The sequence below is a fragment of the Salminus brasiliensis genome, chromosome 1 (genome assembly GCF_030463535.1).
Source record: "Salminus brasiliensis chromosome 1, fSalBra1.hap2, whole genome shotgun sequence".
Lineage (NCBI taxonomy): Eukaryota > Metazoa > Chordata > Actinopteri > Characiformes > Bryconidae > Salminus > Salminus brasiliensis.
Genome location: NC_132878.1, coordinates 50487806 through 50505887, shown reverse-complemented (window position 1 = coordinate 50505887; position 18082 = coordinate 50487806). Strand labels below are relative to the sequence as shown.

At 41.2% G+C, this 18082-nt stretch overlaps 2 protein-coding genes across 2 annotated transcripts; one reads left to right on the top strand and one right to left on the bottom strand.

Annotated features, from left to right (window-relative positions):
- The first annotated feature begins 561 nt into the window (after positions 1–561).
- On the top strand, positions 562–6966 carry mcm3l (MCM3 minichromosome maintenance deficient 3 (S. cerevisiae), like). Its single transcript, XM_072696005.1, has 17 exons — positions 562–633; positions 758–870; positions 963–1171; positions 2536–2666; positions 2805–3043; positions 3161–3269; positions 3380–3533; positions 3651–3782; positions 3877–4085; positions 4212–4386; positions 5172–5298; positions 5409–5559; positions 5672–5812; positions 5900–6000; positions 6079–6170; positions 6595–6670; positions 6768–6966. Exons 1-17 carry the CDS (start codon positions 562–564, stop codon positions 6964–6966), a joined length of 2430 nt encoding a protein of 809 aa, XP_072552106.1.
- A 270-nt stretch (positions 6967–7236) lies between these two features.
- Positions 7237–18004, bottom strand: mep1ba (meprin A subunit beta a). Its single transcript, XM_072672781.1, has 14 exons — positions 17945–18004; positions 15952–15970; positions 15784–15843; positions 15631–15674; positions 13456–13534; positions 13127–13244; positions 11477–11655; positions 11000–11218; positions 10691–10843; positions 10124–10339; positions 9552–10019; positions 8492–8674; positions 7404–7683; positions 7237–7270 (listed from the first exon to the last, which is right to left on the bottom strand). Exons 1-14 carry the CDS (start codon positions 18002–18004, stop codon positions 7237–7239), a joined length of 2112 nt encoding a protein of 703 aa, XP_072528882.1.
- Positions 18005–18082: the final 78 nt, after the last annotated feature.

Genomic DNA, 18082 nt, shown 5'->3' with positions numbered 1-18082 from the left:
AAAAGAGATTCATGTGAAAATCCCTTTTTAAAGAGCTTAAAGGGTGTAATGCAATGGTTCTATACCAATATAAGGGTTTCTTGGAGAAGAATCCTCCATTTAAAGATTATGGACAGGTTCCCAGCACTGTTTTTGGAGTACCCCTACCTTGCACATTTTGTGTATTCCTCTTGTAGCACATCCACTTCAAGTCAGGAAGGCCCTGCAAAAGCACAGGGCTCAATTTTCCAAAAGCCTCTTAGTGTTAAGATCATCATCTAGTAGAGAGAGCGAGAAGAGCGTTCAATGTGAGGCTCGCTTGACCCTTTAAGTATCATCTTATCAATAACATGCTTTCATGAAATCCAGCTCACCTTTACTTAAATAATAGCAGGATGTACTCTAGCGCTAGAGTTGGGAACCAAAGTGGGTTCTAATGTGAAGGTTATGTTCTATAACTAGTTAAGTTAGACCTGAATGAAAAGCACTGCTTGGAGAACCTGTATTGATTGAGACATATTCTGTGTATTTACCTTGCCAAGTGTGTTCTGCTGAGGCTTCTAGGTGTCATTTTGTGGAAGGATGGATGGTGGATTTGAGGACCTTGAGCTTAGAGAAGCTCAGAGAGAGTATCTGGACTTTCTGGATGATGATGTAGGTACCCTAATCTACATTTTCTCTATTTCCTTGCTTCAGTCGGAGTAATGCTGTCTTCTACACAGTTTAATTCTCTTACAGTGACCTGACCCTGCTTCAATGTAATTTGTGTTTTTGACAGCAAGAGCAGGGTGTGTATCATGAGAAGGTCAGAAATATGGTGTCTGAAGGCCAGTCTCGCCTCATCGTCAACATTAATGACCTGCGGCGGAGAAACGAAAAACGGGCCAAGGAGTAAGTAAACCTGTCTGAGTTATTGGAAATATAGACTGATCATTGAAACCAAAAAAAAAAAAAAAACACCTTTGGGCTTGTTTTCTTTATAGACTGCTGAAGAATGCCTTCACTGAGCTGGTGGCATTCCAAAGAGCTCTGAAGGACCTGGTGGCCTCCATTGATGCGACCTACGCCAAACAGTTTGATGAGTTCCATGTTGGGTTCGAGGGAAGCTTTGGGAATAAGCATGTATCCCCTCGTACCCTCAGCGCGCGGTTTCTGGGCAACCTTGTCTGTGTTGAAGGCATCGTGACCAAGTGTAAGTAATAATTGTTTAAGGTAGCCAAATATATGTTGGCTATCATCATTTTATTTTGTATTATAACCACCACCCTTACAACCGACATGTTAAACTAGTCTTCACCAATACAGTGTTGAGCACCATGCAGTTTTGTAGCTAGGTGGTTCTTGCCTTTTAGATTTGGCCTTTGTAGAACTAAAGTGACACAAGGGGACCAAAATAAAAAAATCGAACCCTTAATGAATGCGCTGGCATATTAAACTTAATGTTTCTATTAGTGTCTTTACAATAATTTGGGGCAGAAAGACCAGTTCAATCGCTGTATGTAGAGCCTGCCAGATGTCACATACTCACATGCAGAGTTATGAGGCTGTGAATGCGAGTGGATATGCTCGTCTCTGTCTCTATTGGTGTGTCAGTCGTCTGCCTCTCATCTGTAATTAGTGGGTTTTATATGTAAATATATGGCTTTATATGAAATTCTGCCTCTCACTGTTCACTAATTTATTCGTCCATTCCACTACTTTTGTGAAGCTAAGACTCTGGTAAACCAATTACAAGTACCAAAACAATTATTTCACATAAACAAAGGAATGTTTCCACAGGAATTTCACAGAATTTCTAAAAATCGGGCTTAAATTGTTCAGGTTTAGGGCCAGAGTATCTCTTCACTCAGTGCTCTAGGTCACTTGGGGTCTCATTATGCTTAGTTACTGAGACTGTTTTGAAAAATTGATACAATGTGTGGGTATTATCTAATATGCAAGTGTCTTTTAAAGGCGAGTTCAAGAACATTCAAAGCATTAGACCCCAGAGGGTTAAACATAGCTGATTGGATCCTACAGCAGTGCTAGAGTGGTCTCTCTAAAGCAAAGACCAGATGCTGCTCAGAGTGTTTATTCTAACCAGCGTAAGACTTCTAGTCTTTTCAGTCCATGTCTAGTGGTCCTGAAAACTCTATTAATATGTGAAGCTACTCGGCCAATCAGATCTGTGCTTTATGATGAGCTCTGCGACTCAGTGAGTGACATACAGGACAGAGGCGAGAGACAGCTGTCGGAGAAGATTAGTCTGAGGAAAGTCTGCATTCACGCTGGTTATGTCCCAGTTGTGTACTATGTATGCAACATTGATCTAGTACTTATTAATTATTATCATTGAAATTGTATTGAGATTTGACGTTTAGTTGTGGACCATATAAAATATGACTTCTAAGCTACTTCACTATAGACATTATTAGACAATTAAAAAGTTTTATGAAGTACCATTGAGGGGATGTCCCCTTCTAATGACCCTTCTTAAAGGTGGAGGGACCTTTGGGATAAACGGGGGCTTTGGTTGGACTTTTTATTCATTCAAATGTGCCAATTCGACTGTTTCAGGTTCATTGGTGAGGCCGAAAATCATGCGCAGTGTTCACTACTGTCCAGCCACAAAGAAATCCTTAGAGAGGAAATACACTGATCTCACGTCATTGGATGCTTTCCCTTCCAGTGCTATTTATCCTACCAAGGTGTGTGAAATGTGGGTGGTGGATTTTTTTTTTTTTTTTTTTTAATTTTTAAAAAAAAATGTATTTATTTATTTAAAATCTTGCATGACTGACCCTTGTTGATTCTGAGGTGGACTAAAGCGGTGTGTGTATGTGTAGGATGAGGAGAATAATCCATTAGAAACTGAGTTTGGACTGTGCTGCTATAAGGATCACCAAACTCTAACCATCCAGGAGATGCCTGAGAAGGCTCCTGCTGGTCAGCTGCCCCGCTCAGTTGACATCATTGCTAATGATGACCTCGTAGACAAGGTGAAGCCAGGAGACCGCGTGCAGCTTGTTGGAGTGTACCGGTGTTTACCTGCCAAGCAAGGGGGTTTCACCTCCGGAACCTTTAGGTGAGTGATTTCCTTGGTCAAGACAAGAACTTTTCCCTTATTTTCAGTGCTACGCAAGGAAATATAAGATCAGGTGGAGACTTTAAAGCTTTACTGTGGCTTTCTAATGTTGTGCAGGACTATTCTGCTGACCAATAATGTGAAACTAATGAGTAAGGAAATAGTTCCGACTTTTTCTGCTGACGACGTGGCCAAGATCAAGAAATTTTGCAAAACTCATTCTAAGGTAAGTAGTGCAGAGAACCAATAAATTTGCCTTGGTTACTGCAGTGGTCTTGGTCGTTGCTCTGCCTTTCCCCATCTCTGCTCCCAACAGCTTGTACATGTGTGTTTCAGGACGTCTTTGAGCACCTGAGTCGATCGCTGGCTCCCAGTATCCATGGCCATGAGTACATAAAGAAGGCTATTCTCTGTCTGTTGCTGGGAGGCAACGAGACCAACCTAGAGAACGGGACTCGCATCAGAGGAGACATCAACATCCTGCTCATAGGTTCATCACTTTTGAAGTCATGAGGCAATATTCATAAGTGGTTCATGACTGGACTGTGCTGGATCTAATCAGTGCCATCACATGAGGTGTACCTTTTTCTCTGGTCTTACTTTGTAGGTGACCCATCAGTGGCCAAATCTCAGTTGCTGAGGTATGTTCTGTTTACAGCTCCTAGGGCCATCCCCACCACTGGACGTGGCTCGTCTGGGGTGGGGCTTACTGCTGCGGTTACCACCGATCAAGAGACAGGTGACAACATACAGTGTTTTTAATGAAAGCAATACTTCATCAAAAGGATTTTGCATCACTATTATCTCTCTCCATCCATCCATCCATCTCTTAGGTGAGCGCAGGTTGGAGGCGGGTGCCATGGTTCTTGCTGACCGAGGGGTGGTGTGTATTGATGAGTTTGACAAGATGTCTGACATGGATCGTACAGCCATCCATGAGGTGATGGAGCAGGGGAGAGTTACCATTGCTAAAGCTGGGATTCAGGCCAGGCTAAATGCTCGCTGCAGTGTCTTAGCTGCTGCTAATCCAGTGTATGGAAGGGTAAGATGTGCTGTTGCCATCAGTGCTTTATGACAAGAAGCCTATTCCTCTAGAAGAACATTTGTTACAGTGCTTGGTACGTGGCAATGGCTAGATGTGTGTTCTCCCTTTGTTGCTTTACCCTAGTATGACCAGTATAAGACGCCTATGGAGAACATTGGTCTGCAAGATTCCTTGCTCTCTCGATTTGACCTGCTCTTCATCGTTCTGGATCAGATGGATCCAGACAGTGATCGGGAGATTTCGGAACATGTGTTGCGCATGCATAGATACCGACCCCCAGGGGAGCAGGAGGGAGCAGGTGGGAGGCTGCCATCCAGTGGACATGAGTAAATGGAGCAATCTGCACAAGCTAGAAAGACATATTTCCGAGTGTGTGTCGGTTTGAGGTGGGATTAGATTTGTAATGGGCATCTCCTTTGTCACTTACTTTAATTCTGGTCCCTGGTTTCATGTTACACTGTATGTCCAAATGTTTGTGGACACCCCTTCGAAAGAATGCATTTAGCTACTTTAGGTTGCACCCATTGCTGACACAGGGGTGCAAATGCGCATGCATGCAACACACAAGCAGCTTCTCAGGTCCCTGTAGAGAAATATTGCCTATAAAATAGGACTCTGGAGCTGATGAATATGACCTCTGCACCATGCCTAATGCTGGATGTGGGCTAGAGGGGTACAAAGTGCCCCAGCATTGAGCTGTTGAGCAGTGGAAATGTGTACTATGGAATGATTGTGCTCCATTAAGTACTTTGGGGATGAGTTAGGGTGGTGATCATCCAACATCCTGATTTCACTAAAACTCTTGTTGTTGAACACAATCAAATCCTCACAGCAATGCTCTAGAGTCTAGTAGAACGCTGTCCCTGGGAAAGTAGAGACTGTTACTTCAGCAAAAGCTTTTTTTTTTTTTTTCTTTAATATGAATACTCTTGATTTTAGAAGAAAAAATAAGCAGGTCTCTCTAAACTTTTGTCCATAAAGTGTATGGGGGGAAAAAAGTCCTTATCTTGTCCTTATCTTGCCCATTTGGAGTTATGGTCATGTTACTGTGTTATGCCTGACCTGATTTGTGTGCTCCAATAGCGATGCCCCTGGGCAGCACTGTGGATATATTTGCCACAGAAGATCCAAACATCACAGAGGCAGCAGAACAGGAATTGCAGATCTATGAGAAAAAGGACAACGTCCTCCATGGCCACAGGAAGCAAAGGTAGGTCTAAAAGTGCTTTTTCTCAGTTCCACCACTTCATTTTTCATTTTATTTGAGGTATTGGTAAAATAATGACATCATTTTGGTCTTCATTTTCTTAATTCTTGCAGAGAAAAGGTTGTTACCATGGAGTTCATCAGAAAATACATCCATGTGGCTAAGCTAGTGAAACCAGTTCTGACCCAGGAGGCTTCAGACTACATCGCAGAAGAATATTCCAAACTCCGAAGTCACGACCAGGTCAACAGCGACTCAGCAAGGGTGTGTATAGAGTCTCACTCAGTGTCTATAAGCCCAGGATTTGTGATTTACTTGCATTGATGAGTGACGTTAGATAGGTCTGAGGTTTTGATGTGGTATTATTCTCTTTCAGACGATGCCTGTAACGGCTCGTGCTCTAGAAACTATGATCAGATTAGCCACAGCCCACGCAAAAGCTCGCATGAGTAAAACCATTGACTTGGGGGACGCAGAGACTGCTCTGGAGCTCATGCAGTTTGCTTATTTCAAAAAGGTAAGTCCTAGCTGTTCTTAAATTGAGTCCTAACCTCCTAAATGATTTAGAAAAAGAAGCTTAAGCTAACTGCATACTTTTCTGTAGATTTTGGAGAAGAACAAGAAGAGGAAGCTCTCTGATGAAAATGTGGACTCTCAAATGGACAGTACTCAGGGTGAGGTGACTCAAAGCCAGAGGAGTGTAAGGTATGAGATTGGAGATTAGTATAGCAGCAGCGTCTAGGGGTGATTTTTGGCTTATGTGTGTGATGGTGTTGTCCACAGAAAACGTTCTCGTGTCTCTAAAGATGATGACCTGGAATCAACAATGGCTGAAGACTCTGATGACCCCTATGACTTTACAGAGAATCAAGACTGTGAGTTATTTTACATGTATAGAGCCATTCATCATCAATCCTGGTCCTGGAGAGTTCAGATTAGAGATATCCCAATCAGGTTATTGTCCCTTAATGCTGAGTGTTGGCCAATACTAATTCAATCCAGTCTTTTGTGTTTGTATAAATAATACAACCACATATTTGGATAAGATGAGCTGCTAAAATGTTCAGTAAAATCTTATTATTTTTTTTTTTTTAGTATCAGTTTCTATAACGAGACATTCTGGACTGCTTGACTTCGTTTAGTCGAGACGTCTCTTAAAATAACTCCAATATCGTAGAATCCAGTCTGATCCACCAGTCCCATAGAAGTTTCACAAACAAGTGGATGACTTGTATAACTATATGTCCATGTCAAGAATCTCATGAGCAATCTTAAGTATTTGCTCTCATTTCTGATCAGCTCAAGCCAGTCAGAAAACCAGGCCAGCATCTCAGCGAAGCAGCCAGAAGAAAAAGGCTGACATCAGTCAGGACAGGTATCGTCTTATAATCCTCGTCAGTTTTTCATGAAACTCTTGTTTGATTAGTTACTGTAGGATATTCCTACTTTGTGTTATTGTTGACCTCTTACAGAATGAAGGTCTTCAAAGCTGCTCTGCTGAAGGCTTTCAAAGTGACTAGGTCTCAGTCTGTGGCGGTCCCAGAGCTTCTCACCCATATTAACAAAGGCCAGTCTGAAGAGTTTGACCAAAAGGAAGTAAACCTTCTGCTGGAGCGCATGCAGGACGATAATCAGGTCATGGTTTCTGAGGATGTGGTCTTTCTTATCTAATGGAGAGAGAAATTTTGAAAGACACTGGCTTTGCCCATGTATTTGTCGGGTTGTTCTGTGTCCTGGGCTGGTGTTCATGTTTGTCATTTTGCTGGTCACTAATAAACAGCTTGAGCACTTATGATTGACTATTAATTGACCACAGGAACCACAGTTATTACGTTTGGCAGCTTTTTTTTAAATGCTGTTTAATATTTAACAAACTGGATTTGCCTGGATTGCCTTTAAATTCATAAACAAAACTGTTTGGTGGAAGGACATAGATTGACATCATTTCATGGTGAAGCGAGGTGTCTGGCCATTTCTGTGAAAGAAAAGGAAAAAGGTTAACATCAAACATAATCAAGTTGTCGTGTTATGCAGATTTAGAACTGCTCTACAGATTTAATTAACAATAACTTGGATATTCTTTACTGTAGTTATTAAATACAAGATACTTACATCCGTTGACAATCTCTGCATTTACAAGGTCCATTCTGTCTGGCTCTCCTCTCTGTTGGAGTCTCTTCAGCTTGTACAGCACACTTGCAACCATAAGTAACAATGTGATAGCCCCAGCAAAAGCACAACCTACCACTGTTGCTGTGGAGGCAGCAGCAGCGGAGGTGGACGAGGAAGCTGGTGTTTTATCAGGTGATGGGCGTCTCTCTGGACAATCCTCACCTACACAGGCAACAGGGTTTGGGACAGGCTGAATCTCCAGAAGACCAGATACATCTAGAGAAGAAAAGTGTAAATAGATGTAACAGTTGAAATGCTGTTGTAGCAAACTTGTAGTACCCAAAGCTCCAAAGTACTAGCTAATAAATAATGCATGTTAATATCCAACAATTACCACCATACAAGCTGCACACACCAAAAAAAAAAAAAAAAAAAAACATTACTTGAAGCACTTTGGCTCAGGTTGGCAGCAACTACAACCAGTTTTTTTACATTACTGCCAATCAAAGAATCGAGCAGGCACTGTCAAGCCTTCCGCCCAATATGGACAGGACGAAGCAAATTACAAACTCTAGGGCAACTTTTATTGGCAAAGATTTGCTTCCGTGTTTAATCAGCGAGAACCAGGGCTTTAGCACGGTGTTGTGCACTTTGGAGCTGAGATACAGCAGCGCCCCATCTCAAAGATATTTCGCTGACACAGCAATCTCCATACTCTACAGTGAGACCAAAACCGAAGTTATGGAAGCATTAAAGAAACCATGTCGGACCGCTGTAACGTGATCATGGACATCCATTGCCACAGAATCTTACATCACCACACCTGTGGCTCCTCTCAAAACCTTCCAGCTAGCTTGTGGCAATGCCATGTCTTCATATTGCATTCCTTATGCATCATTACAAATACCCAGCCAAGTAGACTCACACAGTGAGGAAAAAAAAAAGCAGTAGATCAATAATAATTTTATAATGGCATCAAATCATGAGTTGTCTAGAGATTTCCACCCCTATTAAACACACAGGGAAGGTTGTGCGCATTAACTTTTGGCCAAACCATCCTCTTAAGCATCAGCCCCAAGGTTACCTTCTAGACTGAGGAGGAAGATGACGTCATCTCCTTTGATGAAGTCACGACTCTTCAGGCGCTTGTGTGTAATGAAAGAGCTGGTGCCATAACCGGGCCCTCTGTAGTATAAGGTACCATCCGGGTTTATTTCTGGACTGCCAACCTTCTTTGGGTTGTCCCAGAAATATTCCACATTATCCCCTTTAGAAACAGAAAAAATCATTAATGGAACAATTATCAATTCAATTCAATTATACCAGCAAAATCTAAAAAACAAAATGTCAGGGCATCTGTCAGTGAGCTGAATTTCAAGAGAACTTGGGTCATGCAACAAGACAACAACCCTAAGTACAGTGGTTCTACCAAAGAACGTCAAAAGTCAATGTCCTGACCTTAATCCAATACGAATATTGTGGAAGGACCTGAAGTGAGCAGTTCATCTCTAGCTCAAACCCAAGGCCTTTCGTCAACATTTCTGTTTTGCATTACATGCTCTTTGTCTTATAATAGGCATCCTAATGTAAGCAGATGGCTACTAAACATGAAATCACACCATATGATTGCTTGTTAAAAGACATACAACACAAAGAGATTGAAAGCCTGAAAAGGTCGGATATCCGCTTTTATCTGTGGATGGATGAGACCATTCCTTATCCCATCTGTAAAACATGATGGTATCATGGTTTGGGCCTGTTTTGCTGCATCTGGACCAGGACAGCTTGTCATTATGGATGGAACAATAAATTCTTAATTACACCAGCAAATTCTAAAGAAAAATGTCAGCTGAATCTCAAGAGAACATGGGTCATGCAGCAAGACAATGACCCTAAGCACTAAGTGGTTCTACCAAAGAATGGCTAAAGAAGAATAAAGGTAATTTATTATAGGCATTTTTATAGGCATACTTTTTTAAACATACATTTCCATGTTCTCTTTTTTTGCATTGGGGGGCAAGATGTCACATTATACTCTGTAGCTCATGCATGATCTAGAATCCAAATTTTGCTATTTCTAGCACTTGCTTGATGACACCACTTGCATGCACCATTAGTCCCTCGCCATCATTGCTTGTGCTTACCGTCATTAGATGTCTTGCTGGGGTCAGTAGTGATCATCCTTTGGTTGTCCATGCGATGTTGAATATTGGGGTTCTGGTCCATCAGAGCCATGGTAGCCTGTCGCCATGGACACGGCCATGTCAGCTGGCTGTCATGCGGTCCTGACGTCAGGTGGAAGTAGATGGCCATGCTGTCAGGATTGCTTTTCTTACCGTTAACATACAGGGAAATCTGAAACGAGTAGCCATCACGGGACAAAAAGATAGGACTCCTCATCACGGAACCAACAGGTGTAGTCTCAAGGACACTGCTGAAGCTCCGGATGCGCCAGATGTGGTGAGGGCACTGGGTCTCTGAAAGATTGATGTCATCCAGAGATAGACCTCCACTCAATGCCTCTGTGCCCTTCACTCCTTCAAACACCACTCGGAACTTCTGAGACGCATTCAGCGTCACATGGTAAAGCTCCCAGGAGTTTCTAAGGCCACCTGTGCCAGAAAGCTACATGTTATGCATGATTCACACAGCATGTTTCTGAAAGCTTGTGGGAATTATTGGGAATTATTTCTTGAAGGAACACTGGTTAAATTACCACTGATTTTTTGAATTAGCCTTAGCTCTCCTTTGGTGTTTGCTTTGTCATACTCGCGCACCCACACGTTCAGTTGGTCATTCGCACCCCCACTGTTGTACAGGTAGAACTGCAGGCACTGGAATCCACGCTTAGGGTAAAAGAGACGACTTTCCAAGTGGGCCTTGTCTCCGTGGCTGCCTGGGGCTGTGCTAAAATGCATGAAGAAACCTGCACCTGCAGTTTAAAATGTAATAATAAAGGCAAAGAGACATTTAAGCATACATATTTCAATGGGTTAATGTACAATGACACCATGCTGGTTTAAAATGCCTACAGGAGAGCTGTTGGTCTTTTTGGTCTTTCTGGTGTTAAGCTTCAATAAAATATCTAGGCATCATAAAGTTCAAAGTGCTAAGATAACGCAGATTGAAGACTCTTATCGGTGCAGATATTATCAGCAAAGGGCCCTAAGCTATCAGAACTTATTAATTCTTTCTACTTGTCTCATTTTGCCTCATGTGTGTAGGTTCCACACATATCCACCTATGTGTTTTGATTGCTTGTCATTTAGATTGATGTTCATACCGTTACACTGGCCCAGGTTGGTGTAGTCAGTGACTGGACCTCCCGCCACACTCCTCACTCGCTCCCATTTGCCCTTCACATCCTCTCCCTGGATCATACCACAGATATTGGGCTCCTCAAAGCTGCAGGAGTCCAAGAAGGTGGAGAATGTGGCTGGAAGAGCATACGTTTGAGATGAAGAGCTACAACTGGACTTTAATTTTCCACCTGATTATCAATAGTGGCTGTTCCAAAGGTAACAGATAAAGGATGTTTTATAATGAGACACTATCATAAACAGTGTGATATGATGGCAGGAAATAAACCCACTGCAGTTGTAGAGCCTGTTTAGCTTGAACACATCACTGGAACTGAACTCCATGCGTTGGCCAATCACATCAATGAACTCCGGTATCTTAGTGACGATGGTCGACTCTGAGCCCTTGTTGAAGGCAGTCTTACTGTAGTGCATAACGGAACCATAGTCGTAGGGCACGCTGAGAGCACTGGACACTGTTTCATCATAGATGTTAAAGTTGTGCTCTCTACCTAGGAGTGAAACATAGGGCATATTTTTCATACCATCACATCTATTAGGATTATGCTATATGGAAAGTACAGTGAAACAAGAATGTGGTTTGCTTTAAAATAATGTAATTCACGCAACCTGGTTTTCCCCATCATGGATACTGTACAGTAGTAAATTAAGTGAGAACCCATTGAAATAAGACAGGATTGCACAGCATGACCAAGTTTAAGCACATCCAAAAACACTGACTCCCTGAAACTAACTGATGGTGTAGTTACCGTTTTCAATCTGGTCCCATATGATGTGGACATAGTCGTCTCGGTCAGCTCGGGACTGCTCGTGCCAGAACCCCAGGGCATGCAGGAACTCATGCTCCACAGTTGCTAGACGATCACAGTTTCGGCCAATTGATAACCTCTGCTTCCCGACCCGTTGATTCCCCACAGAGGAGGAACACCTGACAATGCAGAAATGGCCTTTACATTGTATAAGAAAGTGTCACTTATAGGTCAGTTCAGTTATTGTCTTACTGTAATATCTGTTTACTAGATGCAAAGAACCTCATGGGTCTGGCTTGTGACTCGATCACTCAAAGCTGACTACAAGGGGGCACTTTTAGAAGTGCAATAGTTTTTGGTGCCTCACATCAATGACACTGTGTGTCTGTTTATTTACTATAAGCAGGTAATTTACTGGTATTATTTATTTTCCCCTCACCCTAAAATGCAGTCAATCAGCCAAGACATGTTTGGTATCTGAAGTTTGCTTCTTGAGCTAGAGTGTCAAGTATACCCCCCCGTATACACCCCAGGTATGCATAGCCATCAGGACAGTGGGGGTGAGAAGGCTTTTCGCAATGCTTTTCGCAAAGTCCTGGAGGGATTGATTCCCACCACCTTTTGGCCTGTGTTTAGGTCGCTGAGGAATATGCAGGGGAGGAGCCAATCAAAATCTTCAGCCGGGAGGGGCAGGAGGTTTTGGATAGTTACGTTTAGGGGATAGGGTTGCTGCAGCTCTCTAATTCTGGTATATATTTAACTGGTTATGCTGGCTGACTAGGAAATGATATGTTTGATGGGTTAGCATGACCAACATGACCAGGCTAGACAACCAACATTACCAGAATGATCAAACTGGTCGACCAGCATGACCAGCATGACCAACCTGACCTGGCTAGACAACCAACATTACCAGCATGATCAAACTGGTCGGCCAGCATGACCAACCTGACCAGGCTAGTCCACCAACCTTACCAGCATGATCAACCTGACCAGGCTAGTCCACCAACATTACCAGCATGATCAGACTGGTTGACCAGTATGACCAACCTGACCAGGCTAGTCCACCAACATTACCGGCATGATCACGCTGGTTGTCCAGCATGACCAACATGACCAGGCTAGTCCACCAACATTACCAGCATGATCAAACTGGTCGACCAGCATGACCAACCTGACCAGGCTAGTCCACCAACATTACCACATGATCAAACTGGTTGACCAGCATGACCAACCTGACCAGGCTAGTCCACCAACATTACCAGCATGATCAACATGATCAGGCTTGTCAACAAGCATGATCAGAATGATCTGATGGCTTACCAGCATAGTTTTCCCCTTGATAATCTAGAATTTAATGCAAGCTGGCAAAGCAGGTGCTACCTGTCTGAGTGCTGCCCAGTGAACTGCAGAGTTGGCAGTGTATGTGCATCACTAAAAAGCACATTTTAGATCATCAGGATGCTAGACAGTGGCCCATTGTCTTTGGTCTCTCAGACTAAGATAAGACAAGCTCCCTCTGGTGACACTGTACCCTTTAGCTAGGCTATCCCAATATTGTATTTCATGTATTATCAATCAGAAGGAGCAAATGAATATTGCAGGAGCAGCAACCTTCTTGTAGCCTCAATATTGCGTCATGTTCCTTACCCAGAACCATTGTACACTGAAATATAGTTTGGCTCGCCACTCCAGGGTTTGAAGTCGATACAGGTCTTGAGTCTGTACTGCTCAAACGCCTTTAGGATCACTCCTTTAGCATTGATTTCTGCATGAAAAAGTCCAAACAGGCACAGAGCAAACATGTTGTGAGGTTACTTGAATGACACTGGTGCCTGCACTTCTGCTTTGAGTAAAAAAGTGCTGGTCTGTGTGGTCAGTTTTTGCCTTTTAAAATCTATACACAAGGAATACACAAGGTGTTCACTAATAGTGGGTTAGGGCCTCTACTGCATCAAAATGAAATCATAACTTCTCACCCAAGTTGTTCTCAAGGTAGTATGGAACAGTGGTTGGCCAGCGATACTGATCACCCAGAATAGAGTTTCTGCCTTCCTCCTGCTAACCATGAACATCATTACACTGCAGATCATTAGCAGTCATTTACTGAAGTGAATTAATGGGCAATGAAGACTGTTTTTAGCGTATGGACTATATTTTCAAGAGCATGGCAAACAGAAGAACAACAACTGATACATTGACCTCAGTTACCTCAGACATCAGTTACTTTGTACTGTATTATCAGCAAGCAATAATGAACCCATTTATGTCCATTTTGTCCAATTTGTAAATTACATTTGGTTCATTTGGTATGTTTTCTGATCTTGCCTTTGAATTTAATTGAAGAAAAAGATCAAATGAAACTATGTAAATAGGGAGTTTTTGATCATTAATTTCATGTGCAATTAAATGTTTGGTCACATGAGACTGATGAATGTTGGCAATGGTTAAAACTAAACAAAATTGCAACACTTTAGACTACTGTTTTTCTTTTCGTACTTAATGTAACATGTACAGTGGGGAGAACAAGTATTTGATACACTGCTGATTTTTCCCACTTGCAAAGCATGTAGAAGACTGTAATTTTTATCGTAGGTACTCTTCAACTGTGAGTGATGGAATCTAAAACAAAAATCCAGAAAAATACATTGTATGATTTTTAAATAATTAATTTCCATTTTATTGGGGGAAATAAGTATTTGATCATCTATCAACCAGTAAGAATTTTGGCTCTCACAGACATGTTACTTCTTCTTTAAGAAGCCCTCCTGTTCTCCACTCATTACCTGTATTAACTGCACCTGTTTGAACTCGTTACCTGTATAAAAGACACCTGTCCACACACTCAATCAGTCAGACTCCAGCATCTCCACAATGCCCAAGACCAGAGAGCTTTGTAAGGACATCAGGGATAAAATTGTAGACCTGCACAAGGCTGGGATGGGCTACAGGACAATAGGCAAGCAGCTTGGTGAGAAGGCAACAACTGTTGGTGCAATTATTAGAAAATGGAAGAAATGCAAAATAACGGATAATCTCCCTCGGTCTGGGGCGCCATGCAAGATCTCACCTCGTGGAGCATCAATGATCTTGAGGAAGGTGAGGAATGAGCCCAGAATTACACGGCAGGACCTGGTCAATGACCTGAATAGAGCTGGGACCACAGTCTCAAAGAAAACAATCAGTAACACTCTACGCCGTCAAGGATTAAAATCCTGCAGTGCACGCAAGGTGCCCTTCCTCAAGCCAACGCATGTCAAAGCCCGTCTGAAGTTTGCAAATGACCATCTGAATGATCCAGAGGAGGAATGGGAGAAGGTCATGTGGTCTGATGAGACAAAAATAGAACTTTTTGGTTTAAACTCCACTCGTCATGTTTGGAGGAAGAAGAATGATGAGTACAACCCCAAGAACACCATCCCAACCGTGAAGCATGGCGGTGGAAACATCATTCTTTGGGGATGCTTTTCTGCAAAGGGGACAGGACGACTGCACCGTATTGTGGGAAGGATGGATGGGGCCATGTATCGTGAGATTTTGGCCAACAACCTCCTTCCCTCAGTAAGAGCACTGAAGATGGGTCGTGGCTGGGTCTTCCAGCATGATAACGACCCAAAACACACAGCCAGGGCAACTAAAGAGTGGCTCCGTAGGAAACATCTTAAGGTCCTGGAGTGGCCTAGCCAGTCTCCAGACCTGAATCCAATAGAAAATCTTTGGAGGGAGCTTAAAGTCCGTGTGGACCAGCGACAGCCACGAAACCTGAAGGCTCTGGAGGAGATCTGTATGGAGGAGTGGGCCAAAATCCCTGCTGCAGTGTGTGCAAACCTTGTCAAGAACTACAGGAAACGTCTCATCTCTGTAATTGCAAACAAAGGTTTCTGTACCAAATATGAAGTTTCTTTTTCTGGTGTATCAAATACTTATTTCCCACAATAAAATGGAAATTAATTATTTAAAAATCATACAATGTATTTTTCTGGATTTTTGTTTTAGATTCCATCACTCACAGTTGAAGAGTACCTATGATAAAAATTACAGTCTTCTACATGCTTTGCAAGTGGGAAAACCTGAAAAATCAGCAGTGTATCAAATACTTGTTCTCCCCACTGTAATGTAATGTCTATCATCAGTAAAACAGTAGAGACACCTACCTGATCCATTTCTATGTCTCCATCTACCAGATCAAGTCCTACTTCTGTTACAGAAAAATAATCAACGATGATGGGGTTGAATAAATGTTGAAATAAGCATATATAAAAAATAGCATTTGTGTGTATTTGTGTGTGTAACAATCTCTCACACACCTTGGTTTATGTCAAATATATCCCAGTCTTTGCCATGATCCACATCCACCTCTGTAAAGCCTTAAACATACCACAAAATGTCCAAAAATGTCCAAAAAATCTCAAGACATTTTCACGCCTCACAGGATTATTTGTAAATAAGGTTCAATATCATAACTATAATCTTACCCGTCAGCGAGGATGTTGACTAGAGGAGATAAGCATAAAAGAAATTGTAGTAATTATTAAGTCAAAAATTGTATACTAATAACAACTGTAGGCAAAAGTTTTCGCACACATGTTCATTCATTCTCTTCCAAATTAAGGATATTCAATTTATTTTATTTTAATTGTTAGTTTTTGATACCAACTGTTAGGGAAAGCTTCTGCAACATTGCTGTAAAGATTTCGTTGCATTCAGTGACAAGAGTGTTAGCCAGTTCAGGATGTTACATGATCACCATCGCACCTCATGTCCAAATCATCCCCAACTCATCAAAAATAAAATATTGCATGGAGCACCAGCCATCATTTCAGAGAACACTCAGTTCCAGGGCTGGATATGTAGCTGCTCCAGAGAGTCATATTCTTCTCTACAGGGAATAAACAAGCTGTGTGTGCATGTGCACATCTGGGTCAGCAATGGGTGCAACTTAAAGTAGCTGAATGTTTTCATTACAAGCTTCGTAGACACTGGTGAGTATTTCACAACAATGTTGTAGCAGGCTTGACTTGAGGCTAGAAGGATTTTCTGGAACCTAAACAGCCTTTATATCATTGGCTTATCCCTGTGTAATTAGCTGAGGTGCAAAAACACAGAAAATAAGAAATAGGGAAGTGAAAGTATACCATCAAATCATGCTTAATTAAACTTGTTAAGACATTTGGAGCTTAACAAGTAAAAAGTAAATATTTTAACAGTTCTGATTAGTGGCAGGACTTTACATATTAATAACTTAAAATGACAGTAATGCTGAGCAGGAGCCGATCATGTGGCGCATTTCTCAGATGAGCAAGTCTGCCCTGTCTAAGCTTGTTCAACAAACTCACAAAGTCACAGGAATTACTTGTGTTATGGATAACTGGTGGTACTGTGCTAGCACATGGAGTTACTAGCATCGCTTTGTGAAATTACATTATATATTAATATGAGTTTGATTGGAATAAATAGTATAAAATGGCATAAAATGCCATACATGGTAAAAATGTAGTAGAATGTCTCACTAACTAACTTACTAACTAACTAAATAAATAAATATAAATATAAATAAACAAATAACAAATAAATAACATAATTAGCATAATGAATGTATTAAATAATGAAGTGCACAGGAACTTTATTGAACAAAATATGATTTGCTTTGAATACTTGCTTGAATTTTTAGTACAGCTAGTACTAGCAAAGGAGACATTTTCTCTCAGAATATTCATTATTCAGGTCCCTTATGTGAATTTCTAATAATGAAGAGATGGAAATCAAGGCTCACCAATTACAGGTATTTAGCACAAAACAGGCAATTAACATAATTGACATGATTCATTTAATAAATAATGAAGTGCAGAGAAACTTTACTGATAAGCAAGAGAAATGCATAAAGAAATGATTTGTTTGGAATACCACAGTCATTGTTAGTACAAATATTTCCAGCAAGGTTTTTCAGGTAATATTTCAATAATGTGCAGATTAGACAGAATAATACATAATTATGCACTATAAAATAATGACATGTACATTGAACCTAAAAAAATACCTCATCTGATAACAAGCAGTTGACCTGGGTTTAACCCAATGTATTTATTTTTAGTTAAATAAATTTAGTTCAACTTGCTTTGTTACCACATGAACCACTTTCTCTTTTTACAGAGCGTTTAAAAAAAAAAAAAAAAAAAAAAAAGTGAAAGCTACAGCAGTGCAATTCCTATGCTTTACTCGTTTAACACACTGAACAGATGCATAAAACTGACTGAATGCAATATATTACATCAACATAACCATTGCCAAATCAAATTAATTCACTGGGTTGCATTTTTAGTATAAATAAATAAAAGCGTTTCCCTTATTAAATAAATTAAAAAATTGTAATAATTACACAGAAGAAATGTAGAGCTTTTCTCTCTGAATATTCATTAAATCTCTTTAATGTGAATTGCTGCTAACGAATAGATGGAAATAAAGACTCACCAATAACAGATTCTTAGCACAAAACAGGCAGAGCAGCAGAGATGTACCATGAAAGGCCATGGTTGTGGCTTCTCACCTTCTGTGTATGAGTGTGTACGTTGATTTTGTGGTCTCTACTGCATACTCACTGCACTTATG

Excerpts from the sequence above, each read along its gene's own strand:
- mcm3l (XM_072696005.1), top strand. The coding sequence starts at position 562 with ATGGATGGTGGATTTGAGGACCTTGAGCTTAGAGAAGCTCAGAGAGAG. Across the intron at positions 3,044-3,160 it reads TTCACCTCCGGAACCTTTAG|GACTATTCTGCTGACCAATA; the intron begins GTGAGTGATTTC and ends AATGTTGTGCAG. Across the intron at positions 6,001-6,078 it reads CAAAGCCAGAGGAGTGTAAG|AAAACGTTCTCGTGTCTCTA; the intron begins GTATGAGATTGG and ends TGTTGTCCACAG.
- mep1ba (XM_072672781.1), bottom strand. The coding sequence starts at position 18,004 with ATGGCCTTTCATGGTACATCTCTGCTGCTCTGCCTGTTTTGTGCTAAG. Across the intron at positions 13,535-15,630 it reads GAGACATAGAAATGGATCAG|GAGGAAGGCAGAAACTCTAT; the intron begins GTAGGTGTCTCT and ends CATGGTTAGCAG. Across the intron at positions 8,675-9,551 it reads CAGCAAGACATCTAATGACG|GGGATAATGTGGAATATTTC; the intron begins GTAAGCACAAGC and ends CTGTTTCTAAAG.